Genomic DNA, 14,387 nt, shown 5'->3' on the forward strand with positions numbered 1-14,387 from the left:
TCATTGCAGCCAACCAGTAATTCCAACTTTAGGTGTATTCCTGGTGGTCTTTGACTGAAGGGCATTGACACAGGTCATGCTGAGTCTCATCCCTATGCTTTTTCTCACATTTGTTCTGAAACCCCTTCTGTCCTGTGCATTCAGATCGACCTCAGTTTTCATATTTATTACCAGTTGATCTAGTTTCCAACAATCCAAATCAGTGCTACTCCAAGAGTGCTCTGCGATTAGTGGTTGCCTAGGGTGTTAGGGGTGTGGGGGGAGTGACTGCTAAATGGTTACAGAGTTTCCTTTTGGAGTTATAAAAATATTCTAAAATTGATTGTGGTGATGTTCCACAACTCTGAATTAAGAAAAGCCACTGAATTATACACCATAAATGGGTGAATCGTATGGTGTGTAAATAATTTCTCAATAAAGCTCTTAAATTTTTTGTGGTCTGGAACTGGTACCTGCCTACCACTACGCAAGTGCAGAAACTGAGAGAAATTTGATGCTTTTATAGCATTCGATAGTTATTCCATACACGTTGAACATAAATAAAAATCTGGACGTGTCTTTTCCATGTTTAAGTTTTCAAATTTCACTTTTCTAAGTATTCATTTCTACTGTATATTATAAAAATATCAGTCTTCACGGACTGGGAGAAAACCTCATATAGTTGAGAAACACGTGCCCTAAGGACCTATAACTTCAAGATGTGTGGCCCGAGTGTCTCAATGAGGAACTACAATACCCAGAATTCCTACCAAATGCGTAAGCGACGTCTATTCCGCCGACCTCGCCGCGACGTGCCCTTGGGCGTGTAGTGCACGCTGTGTTCGCCCGGCCTCTTTTCATGGTTTGGGGACGGACACCACGAGAGGTAAGGTGATGTCTTTCGAGGAAAGGCTAAAAACTCTGGGATATGAGGGAGGCGTGAGCGACACAACCGACACAACCGAGCCTGTTGCGTCCCTTGCTGGGAGACGTGGAATAGGCTGGAGTTCTGAGCCCTCGTAACCAGGCTTAACCGCGATCCTTCAGAAAAGTTCTCTGGCGTTGAAGGAAAAACTTGCCCGCAGGTCCCGGCCGGCTGGCGGCGATAGGTTTTCTTTTTAATCAGAGCACATTCTCGGACCGGGACCCTGGGTTCGGCTGAGAAACGGAGGCTTTCATCCGGGTATTGGATTTCCCGGAGCGCGGAGGACTAGGGCAGGGCTGATCCCTCTCCCAGCCAGGACCGGGAGACCAAATTCATTCGTTCAGCTCCACTGTGTGCCAAGCGGGGAGGATGCCTGCCATTTGCCAAGGGTGTCGTTGTGTATCCTGCACAATACCTGTTCACGGCGGGTAACCTATCTGTCATTTATAGTCCCAAGGCCCCTCCTTTGGTTAAGTCACTTCCCCAAGGTCACTTAGCTGGGGACTTGACACCTTGGTATTGTAACCAGTGGGTTCTTTCCACTTTCAGATGTGAATAGGCAGGAGACTCTGCTTTGTGCAGAGTTTTTTGTGTATGTGTGTGATCCAAGTCGGCTTGGGTCGGGATGCTGTACAGATTGCCACAAAGTAGTCAATATTGTCTCATCGTTTTTTCTTTGGCCTAGCCATAGGATTCTGAGGCATACTTTTAGTGTTGGTTTGTTAATGTAATGAGGATGTTCAAGTTGAAAGAACTGGGTGGTTGTCTCAGCTTCATTAGTACTAGAGTAGTTTTTTTTAACCTTTTTGAACCTAGCTTTTCTCTGTAAAATGCAAATGATAGCATCTACCTGGCAGGTTAATTGAGAGAATTTAATGGGATAACGTATTTTAAAAGTCCTTTGTAAAATGTTGCAGCAGTGTTAGATGATAGGATTTTAGTCCCAGCTTTTCTAACCATTGTTTCTCAACTAGAAATATAGACATTTATAATATATTTTAAAAACAAATTATTCTTTTTCTTTATTGTTTTTGGTTCTCCTGTTGCATCACTACGCAACTACATTACTTGATTTCTTCATATGTCCTGATTGAGCTTTAATCATCTCATTTATTGCTTAAAACCTACTTAAGGTCAATAGTGATTAAACTGTTTGAGTTCTTTTAGTGTACAAGGAGAAAGGAGTGAGAAATTATCTTGAAAGCAAATATACCAGAAATCATCCCTCTGAAAAAAACATTTTTTATTATGGCTCTGAATTAATGGCTACTCTTCGTAGAAACTATAAAGGCAAAATGTTTATTTATTGCAGTTTTATTCTTCTATTTAAAAAGATGCTTCTTTCTGGGTTGGGATTTTTTTTTTTCCCTTCTGCTTTTATAGTCAAATTTGAAAACTTCATGTTAAGTGTCAGATTTATCATTTTTAAAATGGAGTGTGGGGGGCTTCCCTGGTGGCGCAGTGGTTAAGAATCCGCCTGCCAATGCGGGTCGTGGGCCTCGAGCCCTAGTGCGGGAAGATCCCACATGCCGCGGAGCAACTAAGCCCGTGTGCCACAACTACTGAGCCTGCGCTCTAGAGCCCGTGAGCCACAACTACTGAAGCCCGTGTGCCACAACTACTAAAGCCCACGAGTCTAGAGCCCTTGCTCTGCAACAAGAGAAGCCACTGCAATGAGAAGCCTGTGCACCGCAACAAAGAATAACCCCCGCTCACCGCAACCGGAGAAAGCCCGCACATAGCAGCGAAGACCCAATGCAGCCAAAAATAAATACTAAAATAAAAAAAATAAATAAATAAAATAGAGTGTGGAAGGAAACCCCTTTTCCTGGATATTTAGTTGTGGATTAAATCCTGCTCTCAGGTTCAGGCTAAGAACAAAGTGTGTAATTAATGGAGGAAAAGCTTGTTATTTTAATTAGAATTTTGGAATTTGATAGTTATAACTCTGTTAAACTGATTTCTTTACAGAAATTGCATATTGGAATGGGATTTGGAGTCATCATAATGGAAGCAAGCTACATGAAGGAAAAACAGTTATTTTTATACCAGCATATTGCACCTGACTGCTAGTTGCAAATGGTTTTCTTTACGTAAGAAAATTTGTGATATAAATGAAAAGATAGTTTTTTTTCCTAGACTGATTGTTTACAATATGCTTCGCCTAAGAGCTATTTGTCCATTCTCCTGGAGAGTGTTTCAGTTTCGACCCTTTAGTTTCGAACCATTACTTAGTCGGATGAATAAGTGTACAGATGAAGAGCAAATATTTGATCTTATTGAAAAAAACAAAGCCATACTTTCAGAAAAGCAAGTGGCATGTGCACTCAGTATGCTTTGGCAGTTTCAAAAGCAGAAGACCAGCTTGTTAAAAAATGTGGAATGTATCAGAGACCATCCCCAATTTCTTACTCTTCATAATTTAGCTACAACTAAAATGGAATTCATGAATGACAATACCTTGGTGAATGTGTTATACATCATACAACAGTAAGTAATGTACTTTTAGATTTTATAGAAATGATTGTAGTTTATTTTTATATTTAATTTTCTAAAAAGCTCTAAACGGAAAAAAATGTTTTTTTCCCTTTTTCCTGATAAGCTAATTTTTTAAATTTAATTTTAATTTTATTTATTTTTGGCTGCATCAGGTCTTCGTTGCTGCGCGCGGGCTTTCTCTAGTTGTGGCAAGCGGGGCTACTCTTCATTACAGTGCGCGGGCTTCTCATTGCAGTGGCTTCTCTTGCTGCGGAGCACAGGCTGTAGGTGAGCAGGCTTCGGTAGTTGCAGCACGGCGGGCTCAGTGGTTATGGCACACGGGTTTAGTTGCTCTGCGGCATCTTCCCGGACCAGGGATCGAACCCGTGTCCCCTGCATTGGCAGGTGGATTCTTAACCACTGAGCCACCAGGGAATTGCCCTGATCATCTAATGTTTTAAAGATATGTAGAGGATATTCTTTGATTATGGTAATCATTTCACAGTGTATATACATATCAAAACATTATGCTGTACAACCTAAATATATACAATTTTTGTTAATCATATATCAATAAGGTTGGGAAAAAATTTAAAAAGAAAAGAAATTTTACATCATTCTCAAGGGAATCCAGCCTTCAGAAGAGCTGGATGCCCTAAATGAAGAATTGAGCAGCTATATAAAGGGAAAAAGGACACAAAAGTTAAAATTAATCTGTTTGTTAGTCTCATTGGTGAAATTATCCAGGGTGCAAGGGCCATTTAAGTAGCTATAGATGTCAGCACTGTATAAAGCAGAGATACAGTTGTTTTTATTAGGGTGTCAGCGTATACAAGAAAGGGGCTTAAGGCTTTACTTATTCTGGTGGGCGGTGTTAGACTAAAAAAGAGTGACATCCCTTTTTTGGTGATCTTTCTCAGATTTGCAAAGTTTTTTCTCTAAAGTACATCGTGGGATGTGTATGATAATCAGTTTTGTTTTCTCAGTGGTCATATTAGTTTGGAAAATGCTGAATCAGACGAAATTAAACACATCTTTATTGGACTTCAGAGCATTCAGAGCCTGCAGGACTCTTCAATATACATATGCTAATGTATATTGTGAACCTTTCAGTGGGGATATTTTCCAAACTTACTTATCCACAAAACATTGTGTTGAACACCTCACAAGAACACTGCACAGATGGAGAAATGCTGCTCCATGGTGATTTGCCCCCAAACCGCATTTCTGTGTATCCCTCCTAAGTCATATTTTAGTGAGGAAAGGATTTTAAGAGTAAAATATAATTTTGTTTTCAAGTTTTTAAAATAGCATGTAGTTTGATTTTGTTTCATGACTCAACCTGAAAGTCTTTGACTTTTAGGAGAAAAAATAACCTAGCCTTAACATTATAAAGATGTTGAAATCGGTTAAAAAGATTTTTATATGTACAACATATAATATATATTGCTTAATTATATATAGAAAATATCCATTGTTAGTGAAGGTATATGCTTTGCATTGTTAGTGAAGGAACTGCCGTATGCTTCTGGTGGTATAATATGTATCCAGAACTATAAAAATGTCCTCGGACCCAGTAATTTTGCTTCTAAGATTTATCCTAAGAAAGTAATCTGAGATACATGTAAAGATTCTTGGGCTTCCCTGGTGGCGCAGTGGATAAAAATCTGCCTGCCAATGCAGGGAACACAGGTTCCATCCCTGGTCTGGGAAGATCCCACATGCCGCGGAGCGGAGCAACTAAGCCCTTGCGCCGCAACTACTGATCCTGTGCTCTAGAGCTGGTGAGCCACAACAGCTCTAGCCCACGTGCCTAGAGCCTGTGCTTCGCAACAAGAGAAGCCACCGCAATGAGAAGCCCACACACCGCAACAAAAAGTAGCCCCCGCTCTCCACAACTAGAGAAAGCCTGCGTGTAGCAATGAAGACCCAAAGCAGCCAAAAATAGATAAATACATAAATAAATTTAAAAAAAAAAGATTCTTGTACATGGTTATTCATCCCAACATTGTTTATAATATTGAAAAACTAAGATCCTAGTAAGTTGGTGAAAGTTTAAATGATAATTTATTCACATAATTAATAGTACACAACCACCAAAAATTATGTTTTGAAGAATATGTAATGATATGGGTAAAATGTCCACAATATAATGTTAACTTACTGAAAAAGGCAGGATATAAAAATGTAAAAGAAATATGTATATGTCTTTAAGTATGTAGAAAAATAACTGGAAAGAAATGCTCCAAGTTAATGATGGTGGATATTTATGAGTAGCAGAGTTATAAATGATTTTTTATTACCCACTTAAAGTTTTTCTTTATTTTACAGACTTTTTCCTATAGAAATATTTTTTGCGGTCAGAGCAAAGTAGTACGTGTTAGGTGTACTTTTAACATAAAATATATCATTGAACATTTTTATTGTTCAGTGGAGGTCATTGAAATGTACAGATAAAAGGATGAGAAGGGCATGGGATAAAGTATAGGGGTTTATTAGATTGTACCAAGAAATCAGAATACTGAAATGAGACCAGACCAGAAATAAGGACTGATTGTGTAAGAATATAATAACTTGTGGTTTACTTTTGCATTATAATCCTTACTGCATGTATGTTTTTAATAATTTTAAAATGTTTCTGTATAGAAAATTATTTTCTCTTGATTTTATTGAGGTTTGGTTTTGAGGCCCATGACCCACTAGTTGAAGCACTAGTTACAGAAGCATGGAGAAGACTGGAAAGGCAAGTACTTTGGGTTTTTCAACTAAGATCAGGGTTGTCCTTTTCAGGGTTAGCACAGTGAAATCTTATAGGGAAAGAATGAGGAGCTGCTGCCTAACTATCAAGCTTCATTGAAAAAAATGTATTTAAATTCAGTTTACTTCGAGGGGTTTTTGATCATGTAAAGTGTGTTTATTTAGCATGGTGAAATCTTGTAGGAAAAGAATGGGGAATGTGTTTTTTTCCTTAAGAGAGAAAGAAAAGTATTTCAAATATTCCCTATTTAAGGGTGTGGAATGTAGTGTGCTTTAAACATATATAATTAATCAAAATATAAATAGAGTCACTGCTATTCTTGGACTAGGCTTTCTGAATTTTCTTTTCTGAAAGAGTTCTGCTTCAGAAAGAAAAACATTCTGAGTGATAGGCTGTCAGTAAAAACCCTAGATGTTCAGGAGTCATAAAAGGAGAAAGAAGATACCAGTTCAGGAGAAAGGAAAGCTATATAACTGTTTAGCAGCATCTATAGGTACTTGTCTATCACTCTATCTTTATGAAGAGGCAGTGAGCAGAGTCTTAGAAGCTAACAGTGTCTTAGAAGCTTTCAGGTCCACTACTGTGGATAGTATCAATTCAGATCTCTTTTCCACTCTATACACAGCTATATCTTTAGCATATTGCCATAATCAATAATCATCTAGAACGGGGCATGACCAGAAATACAGCCGCCCCCTCCCCCGTCCCACACCCCACGTTCATGGGGAACCTGGTGCTAAACCATTGGTAGACGACCTACTTCTGGGTGGGGGGTTTCATAGTAGCAGAGCAGCTCCCTGCTGTGATCTATTGAAAGTCAGCCCTCAACACAAGGGTTTGTAAAAAAATAAAAAGAGAAAAAAAGAAAGCAAAAAAAGAAATAAATAATTATCTAGAAAAATGTGAAATTTGTTCAGAGTATTATGAGTACAGAGAAGCCTATGGTATCCTATACTATATTATTTATGTTTTATAAGAATATATGAGAAGCTCTCCGTTTATAAAACAGCTGAGATAGTAGCAGAGCTCATTTTGGCTATTTATGAAAACTTTGAATATTTAAACCTAGGGGTTCTGGATAGCCAAGGTCCATCATTAGTAGAATAAAGCAAATGTTAGTGAGGAAAGGGAAAATCAAGGTGGGAAAGAGACAGGAGGAAAACCACAGAACAATGCTCCCTCTAAACCAGATAGTAACCTAGGGCAGAAGAGAAAGGATTGACTAAGATAAGAAACTATAGCTGTTTATTTGTATTTAGATGAGAGGAGCAGCATAAACTTTACAGCTCCTCCTTTGTAGCAGCATATGTTTAAAGCATAAACAATGGTAAATTCTTACAGTTGTAGTCTTATAAAGCTCTGTAGGCCTTTGTTGTGTGAGCTGGATTAAATTAAACAAGGTACCCACCAGATCTCTGGGCTTAGAAATTCCACATTCATTTACTGAATGGTGGTTTTAGTTAATCTTATTATCTAAACCTGTTTGTTTTCTCTCTTCATTTTTGCATTCTCTCTACCTGTAACTATCTTTTTGTTGAGGGTAAGGAGAATAATCTTAGTGCTTTCATGAGCAATTCAAACTAGTCTTCCCGCAGTATCCAAGGACAATTGGTTCTAGCATCCCCTCAGATACCAAAATCCATGGATGCTCAAGTCCCTTATATAAAATGATGTAATATTGGCATAAAACCTACAGACATCCTCCCATCTACTTTAAATCATCTCGATTAATTATAATACCTAGTACAATGGAAATGCTGTGTAAATAGTTGCTCAGCATGCAGCACATTCAAGTTGTGCTCTTTGGAGCTTTCTGAAATTTGTTTTTTAACTGAATATTTTCGATTTGCTGTTGTTTGAATCCGTGGATTTGGAACCCTTGGATACGGAGGGCCGACTCTACTGGGTCTTTGGGGGTTAAATTTGGTCATTGTTGATAATAGCTCAAAACTTTTTTCTTCAAAGCAGCATTAAATGGTATGTGTATTACGTATCTTGAACAAATCAATTGTAGAATAGGTGCTTTTTTCATTTTGGTTTTACTCTCTACTACTTAAACAATTAAATTACAGATATGCAATTATACTTCCCAGTGAATCAGACATTTCTTTTTAATTTTTCTTAATTTCACAATAGCTCAGGCGATAATGACTTTGTTCTATGTGGTGTTTTTTTAATTTGTAGCAATACTTTTATTTTTTTATAATACTAAGTAATAAAATTTTTTAAACCCTAATTTGTATTCTATGTGTAGAGTTTCTAATAGAATCATAGAATAAATGTTAATTTCTGATTTTTTTATCGTCATGGTGGCCTATGATGTTAAATTTTTGTTACTATGGTAACTTAATTAAATGATTTTGCTATAATATCTATGAATTTGTTATATAAATATAATTTGTAATGATTCAAATAGAATAGATTATTGTGAATTAACACTATATGGTGGATCATAGCAAGAATAATTAGCATGCATTTGAAATTCAAATTAAAAACCCTCTTTATTATGGAAGATTTTAAACATTTACTAAAGTAGAGAAATTAGTATAATGAACTCCTTTGTATGCATCATCCAGTGTCAACGATTACCAACAGATAGCAGTCTTGTTTTGTCTAGATCACCTCCAGTTCCCTCCCTACCCTTCAGTATAGTTTAAATTGTGGTATCATTTCATCAGTAAATACCTTAGTATATATTTCTGATAGACAAAAAACACTCTTTAAAAATATATATATAATCACCATGCCATTTTTTATACCTACGAAAATGAACAATTATTCCTTAAATTCCCTAATAACTGAGTTCAAATTTCCTTGATTGCTCTAAAAAAGGTCTTTTTGTAAGGCAGTTTGTTTAAATAAGTATCCAAACAAGGTTTACTGATTACATTTAGTCAAGATTTTCTCTGCCCTTTTTTTTTTTTTTTTTTTTTGCGGTACGCGGGCCTCTCACTGCCGTGGCCTCCCGCTGCGGAGCACAGGCTCCGGACGCGCAGGCTCAGCGGCCATGGCTCACGGGCCCAGCCGCTCCGCGGCATGTGGGATCCTCCCGGAGAATGAACCTGCGTCCCCTGCATCAGCAGGTGGACTCCCAACCACTGCGCCACCAGGGAAGCCCTCTGCCTTTTTTTGTAAGTACTCATTTTATTAAAGGATATCGTTTAAAATTACACCAATCATAAGTATGCATCTTGATGAATTTTCACATACTGAAAATACACTTATACTTCTGTGTAATAGCACCAAGATCAAGACAAAGAATATCACTAGTTTCCCAGAAGTTTCTTTCATGCTCTCTTCCAATCACTCCCTACCTTCCCGCCCTAAGAGTGACACTCTCTTGGCTTCTACTACCATAAATTAGTTTTGCTTTTATAAAAATGAAATCCTGGGAATTCCCTGGTGGTCCAGTGGGTAGGACTCGGCACTCTCAACTGTTGTGGCCTGGGTTCAATCCCTGGTTGGGGAACTAAGATCCTGCAAGCCGTGCAGCATGGCCAAAAAACAAAAAGAAAAAAAAGAGCGAGAAATCATATAGTAAGAACTCTTATACCTAGTGTATTTCACTCAATATATTTTAAAGATTCTTCCATGATATTGCGCTATTTGTTATTTTTTATTGCTGTATAGTATTCTAGGAATATGTGCAATTTATTCACTGTACTCTTGATGGACATTGAGACTGTTGCTATTTAGCATTTAGTTTTTTGCTGTTACATATTATGCTGCTGTGCAGTTCCTTATGCTTGTCTTTTAGTGAATTCAAAGTCTTTAAAAATCTGTAACAATTCTCCTTCCTGCTCATTTGTCTTGCCATTTACTTGTTGAAGAAATCGAGTCGTTTTTCCTATAGGAAAATTCTGAAGTTTTTCAAGCATGATTGTAGTAGAGGTTGTATTATTTGTTAATATACAACCTTGAGTTGAAATTGTTCTGTCCTCAAAAAATTAATATGTAAACGATTCAAACAATTTCAAGTGTTTTTTTTCCCTTTTTAAAATCTTCAAGTAGAATTTGGCTTTTTAACTCTTAGCCTGGGTTACTTTTATAATAATAAATAATCAACATTTTAGAAAAATTCATTTTATAGTAGTAATATATTAGTATTTTTTATTGCTTTTTATTTTATAACTGTGTATTATGTTTTAAGTGAAAATAAATGGTAATGATCCCCTTTGTATATTTACTTTAATAGGTTTGATATTAACATGCTGTCAAAATTTTCCTCTTGCCTGGCAGATCAACATTTATGTTTTAGTCCATTAATGGGAAAAATAGCTGATATTGTAAATAGGAACTTGGAAACGATACAGGACTTAAGGTAAATCTATGTAGGGGCTTTGTGTCATGGTGGAAAGATTCTGGGCTTTGAATGCACACACACTTAGACTTGCTAGTTCCTAACTATGTGACTTTATAATCTCTTGGAAGTTCACTGTCCTCATCTATACAACAGGTATAGTAGTATCTACTGTGCAATGTTGCTGTGGGAATTAGAGATGAAATATGTAAAGTATAACACAATGTTGTCAAGATTTGTGATTTTTCCTTACTTGCAAGCTAACGTGTTTGCCTACCATCCTTACAACCTCATTTAACCTTAATTACCTCCTGGAAGGCCCTACCTCTAAATATAGTCATATTGCCAGCTAGGGCTTTAACATATAGATTTGGAGTGGGGGGGAACCATAGTTCAGTCTATAGCATACACCAGTGTTCAAAGCAGCATTAGTCATAATAGCCAAAGGGTGGAAACAACCTTAATGTCCATCAACAAATGATTGGGCAATCAACATTTGGTATATACCCACAATGGAATATCATTCAGCCTTAAAAAGGCGGGAAATTCTGATATATGTTACAACATGGATGAACCCTGAAGACATTACGCTAAGTGAAATAAGCTATACACAAAAGTACAAGTATTGTATGATTTCACTTTATATGAGGTACCTAGAGTAGTCAGATTCATAGGAACAAAGTAGAATGGTTGTTGCCAGGGGTTGGGGGAGGGGAGAATGGGGAATTACTATTTCATCGGTAGTTTTAGTTTGAGAAGATGAAAAAGTCTTGCAGACGGATGGTGGTGTTGGTTGTACAACAGTGTGAATGTACTTAATACAACTGAACTGTACACTTAAAAATGTTTAAAATGGTAAATTTTATATATATTTTCACACATACATGAAAGTAGCTTATAAAAGCAGAGACAATAAAAATCACTGTAAAGTAAATTTTTTTAACTTTAAAAAATTATTATAGACCCATTTGAGAATCTAATGAAATCTTTGGACATTTCCCCACTCCAAACTGCAATTACAAATATATATACAATTTAAAAAAATCGTATTCAAAGGGTTTATGATTAAACTAAATAGCAATGCTAGTTTACTAATTAATGTTAATTGGTACTAACATTAAACATTCTGATTAGAGAAGCCAAAGTATTGTATAACTGGGTTTTTAAAAAATAATTTGTTTTATTGAAAGAATTGAAGAAATTTTGAAACAAAAAAATGCAAACAGGCCCCCTATCCTAATGGTTGAGATATTCATGTCTTTTTTGTAGATTGTTTTATAATTATTATCCCCACATGTTTGTTATATATCTTACATTTTGCATTCTTTATTCATTATTAGGTATATTCTTATATTTAGAGTTTCTTGATTTTTGTATCATGTAAGAACTGTCTTTTGAAAGCAGAGACCTCACCTTTGTAATTTTGGTGTTTTCCACAGTGCTTAGAAGATTGATTTATGTTTCTTAAGAGTGTTTATTGAGGGAAGAAATATTCACATTCAATATTGTCCTACTGTTATATATTAATATTAATGTAGCCTGAAACATTAAAAAATATGAAATCATTAGTGAGAAATATTTTGCCAAGATTTTTACTGGTAAATTACAGATACACAGAGAGAGGAACAAAGCGAAGTCTACTTCCAAAAATATAGAATGAGACTTTCCATGTTGCATTCAATGGGCTGTTGGCCCACAGTGATTTCTGAGTAAATTTCACTAAAATATTTTCCTTCAAAGCATTTATCTATAGAACGAGATATTATACACACTAAAAAAAAATTATTTCAATTCTTTTTTGCCTAAAGGGGTTTGATTAGTGGGAGATCAGAGTTCAAGTCCCATTAGTATTTAAAAGAAAAATTTTGTTGTATAAAACCTATAATATTTTTATCAGTTCCTTTCCGTTTCTAAGCATTTAGTCTTAGAATTGTTCATTTTTCTTAGATAATGTAAAAATCTTTGCATCTTCTTCCTTTTCCAGGTGCTTGTCTGTTTTAATGGTCAGCATATCTTCTTTAATATCACAGCGTTTTCAAGAGCAACTAGTGAACAAAGCAGAGCAACTTTTTGACACCATAGATTCTTCCCAGGTCAACATTGCAAGAAGAATAGTACAGTTTCTTCGAAATATTAAATATAGTTATTACCCACTATTGGAAAGGTGCAATAAAGTGTTTTTGAGCAATGTGAACCACCTTGATTTGGACTCCATAAGTAAAATACTTAGTCTATACCACTCTCTACAGTTTCATAGTTTTGAATTTCTTTTAATGACTAAGAAGAGGCTAACAGAATTGATTCCTCTGTTTGACCACCCAGCTAGCTTTGTAAAATTGTTTGTAACATTGGGACCTTTGGCAGGACCTGAAGAAGAGAAACAGTAAGTTCAGCTAAAAATACTTTACTTTTCTTGTTGAGAATATATAGAGCCTTCAAGCTTAGATCTTGCAGTTCTGGAAGCCAGAAAAGTCACTCCACTCAACTGTAGAAGGGAGAATTATCTCTTGTGCTCTGCTCCTTGATTCTTTCTCTGATTTTTCTAATTTACATCTCAAACTCTTAGTCTCCTACTGCTTTGAATGGGGGCCAATAATCCCCTGGTGGCCAACACAGCAGTGGATGTGGGAGAACATCATTTAAGTGCTATTCTCCCTTCTTAGGCCAGGTGACTGGCTTTACACAGAGAGATAAGACTCCCCCACCCCCAGTACAGAGTGTGGAATATTCAGAATTATAGTAGTCCTAACGATGGACCATTTTATGCTTTGGTGTCTTCAAATTCACCATCAAAAGCATTTATTATGCACATTGGTATATGTTCCCATTGTCAGGTTTGAGTGATTTTGGTCTGATTCCTATCTTTTAAGAATTTCCAGTTTTGCCAGATTTTTTTTTTTAACATCTTTATTGGAGTATAATTGCTTTACAATGGTGTGTTAGTTTCTGCTGTATAACAAAGTGAATCAACTATGCATATACATATATCCCCATATCTCCTTCCTCTTGTGTCTCTCTCCCCCCCTCCCTATCCCACCCCTCTAGGTGGACACAAAGCACTGAGCTGATCTCCCTGTGCTATGCAGCTGCTTCCCACTAGCTATCTATTTTACATTTGGAAGTGTATACATGTCCATGCCACTCTCTCACTTCGTCCCAGCTTACCCTTCCCTCTCCCTGTGTCCTCAAGTCCATTCTCTCTGTCTATTTTGCCAGATTTGATGTAGATAGAAATATTTGGGCTATAAAGATGAGCAAATATTAAATTAATGCATGATTACTAGATATGAGCAAACAAATAAGTTTGATTCATAGATTCAGTTGAGCAGGGGTTCCAGGAGTTACGTAATAGAGGTATCTGCCTCATTTCTGTTAGCAAAGACTTCATGGAGAGTTTTATTTTTAAGAGTCCTTTGAATTATATGAAGAAATTTAAGGGTACATTTTAAGAGACTATCAACATGGAAACAAGATGATTATTAAAAAATTTTTATTGGAATCTTTCTCTTTTTTTGTCACCATGCACTGTTAAAATCTTTTATGCCAAGGCAGTACAAAAGTTGAATTTAATTGAGTCCCTGCCTTCAAGGAATTTTTATTCCACTTGAGAGTGCAGAAATACGTAATTGAAATATGTAAATAGCATGACACTTCAACATAGTTTATGAGTAACTACTAAAATTAGTGATATAGATAGTAACTGCTGTGGGCAGACAGAAAAGTGAGAGAAAAACGTGGACTAAAATGGTTGGGAAAAGCTATGGGGAGAAGCTGGGTTTGAAATGTTTGATAAGGTTGGTGAAAAGGATGGTGTGGAACTATGTAGGATGAATAGAAAATGTATCTTTCTTTAGACTTCATTTTTAGGCTTGCCTTCTAAATTATTCTAAAAGACACACTTATATACTTTTATTACTGGATTACTTTGGATGGTTTCAAAATGGACC

The 14,387-nt window shown here is 36.4% G+C and overlaps 1 protein-coding gene across 6 annotated transcripts in view; it reads left to right on the plus strand.

The window, feature by feature from the left end:
• Positions 1 to 762: 762 nt before the first annotated feature.
• Positions 763 to 14,387, plus strand: part of FASTKD1 (FAST kinase domains 1) — a 33,843-nt gene continuing 20,218 nt past the window's right edge. For 2 of the 6 annotated variants that reach the window (XR_003437666.1, XM_027129019.1), the window contains exons 1-5: positions 763 to 865; positions 2,876 to 3,394; positions 6,057 to 6,125; positions 10,336 to 10,461; positions 12,425 to 12,823. Coding sequence is in view for 5 of the 6 variants with exons in the window: in XM_027129019.1 (XP_026984820.1) it covers positions 3,060 to 3,394; positions 6,057 to 6,125; positions 10,336 to 10,461; positions 12,425 to 12,823 (929 nt within the window). In the remaining variant the exon portion in view is untranslated. Of the gene's footprint in view, positions 866 to 2,875; positions 3,395 to 6,056; positions 6,126 to 9,243; positions 9,272 to 10,335; positions 10,462 to 12,424; positions 12,824 to 14,387 lie in introns of those variants that run through there. The other 4 variants (XM_027129030.1, XM_027129045.1, XM_027129029.1 and 1 more) reach the window with 4 other exon arrangements.

Source organism: Aethalodelphis obliquidens, unplaced genomic scaffold (assembly GCF_003676395.1).
Source record: "Aethalodelphis obliquidens isolate GAN/ISIS:26980383/991018 unplaced genomic scaffold, ASM367639v1 scaffold2, whole genome shotgun sequence".
Lineage (NCBI taxonomy): Eukaryota > Metazoa > Chordata > Mammalia > Artiodactyla > Delphinidae > Aethalodelphis > Aethalodelphis obliquidens.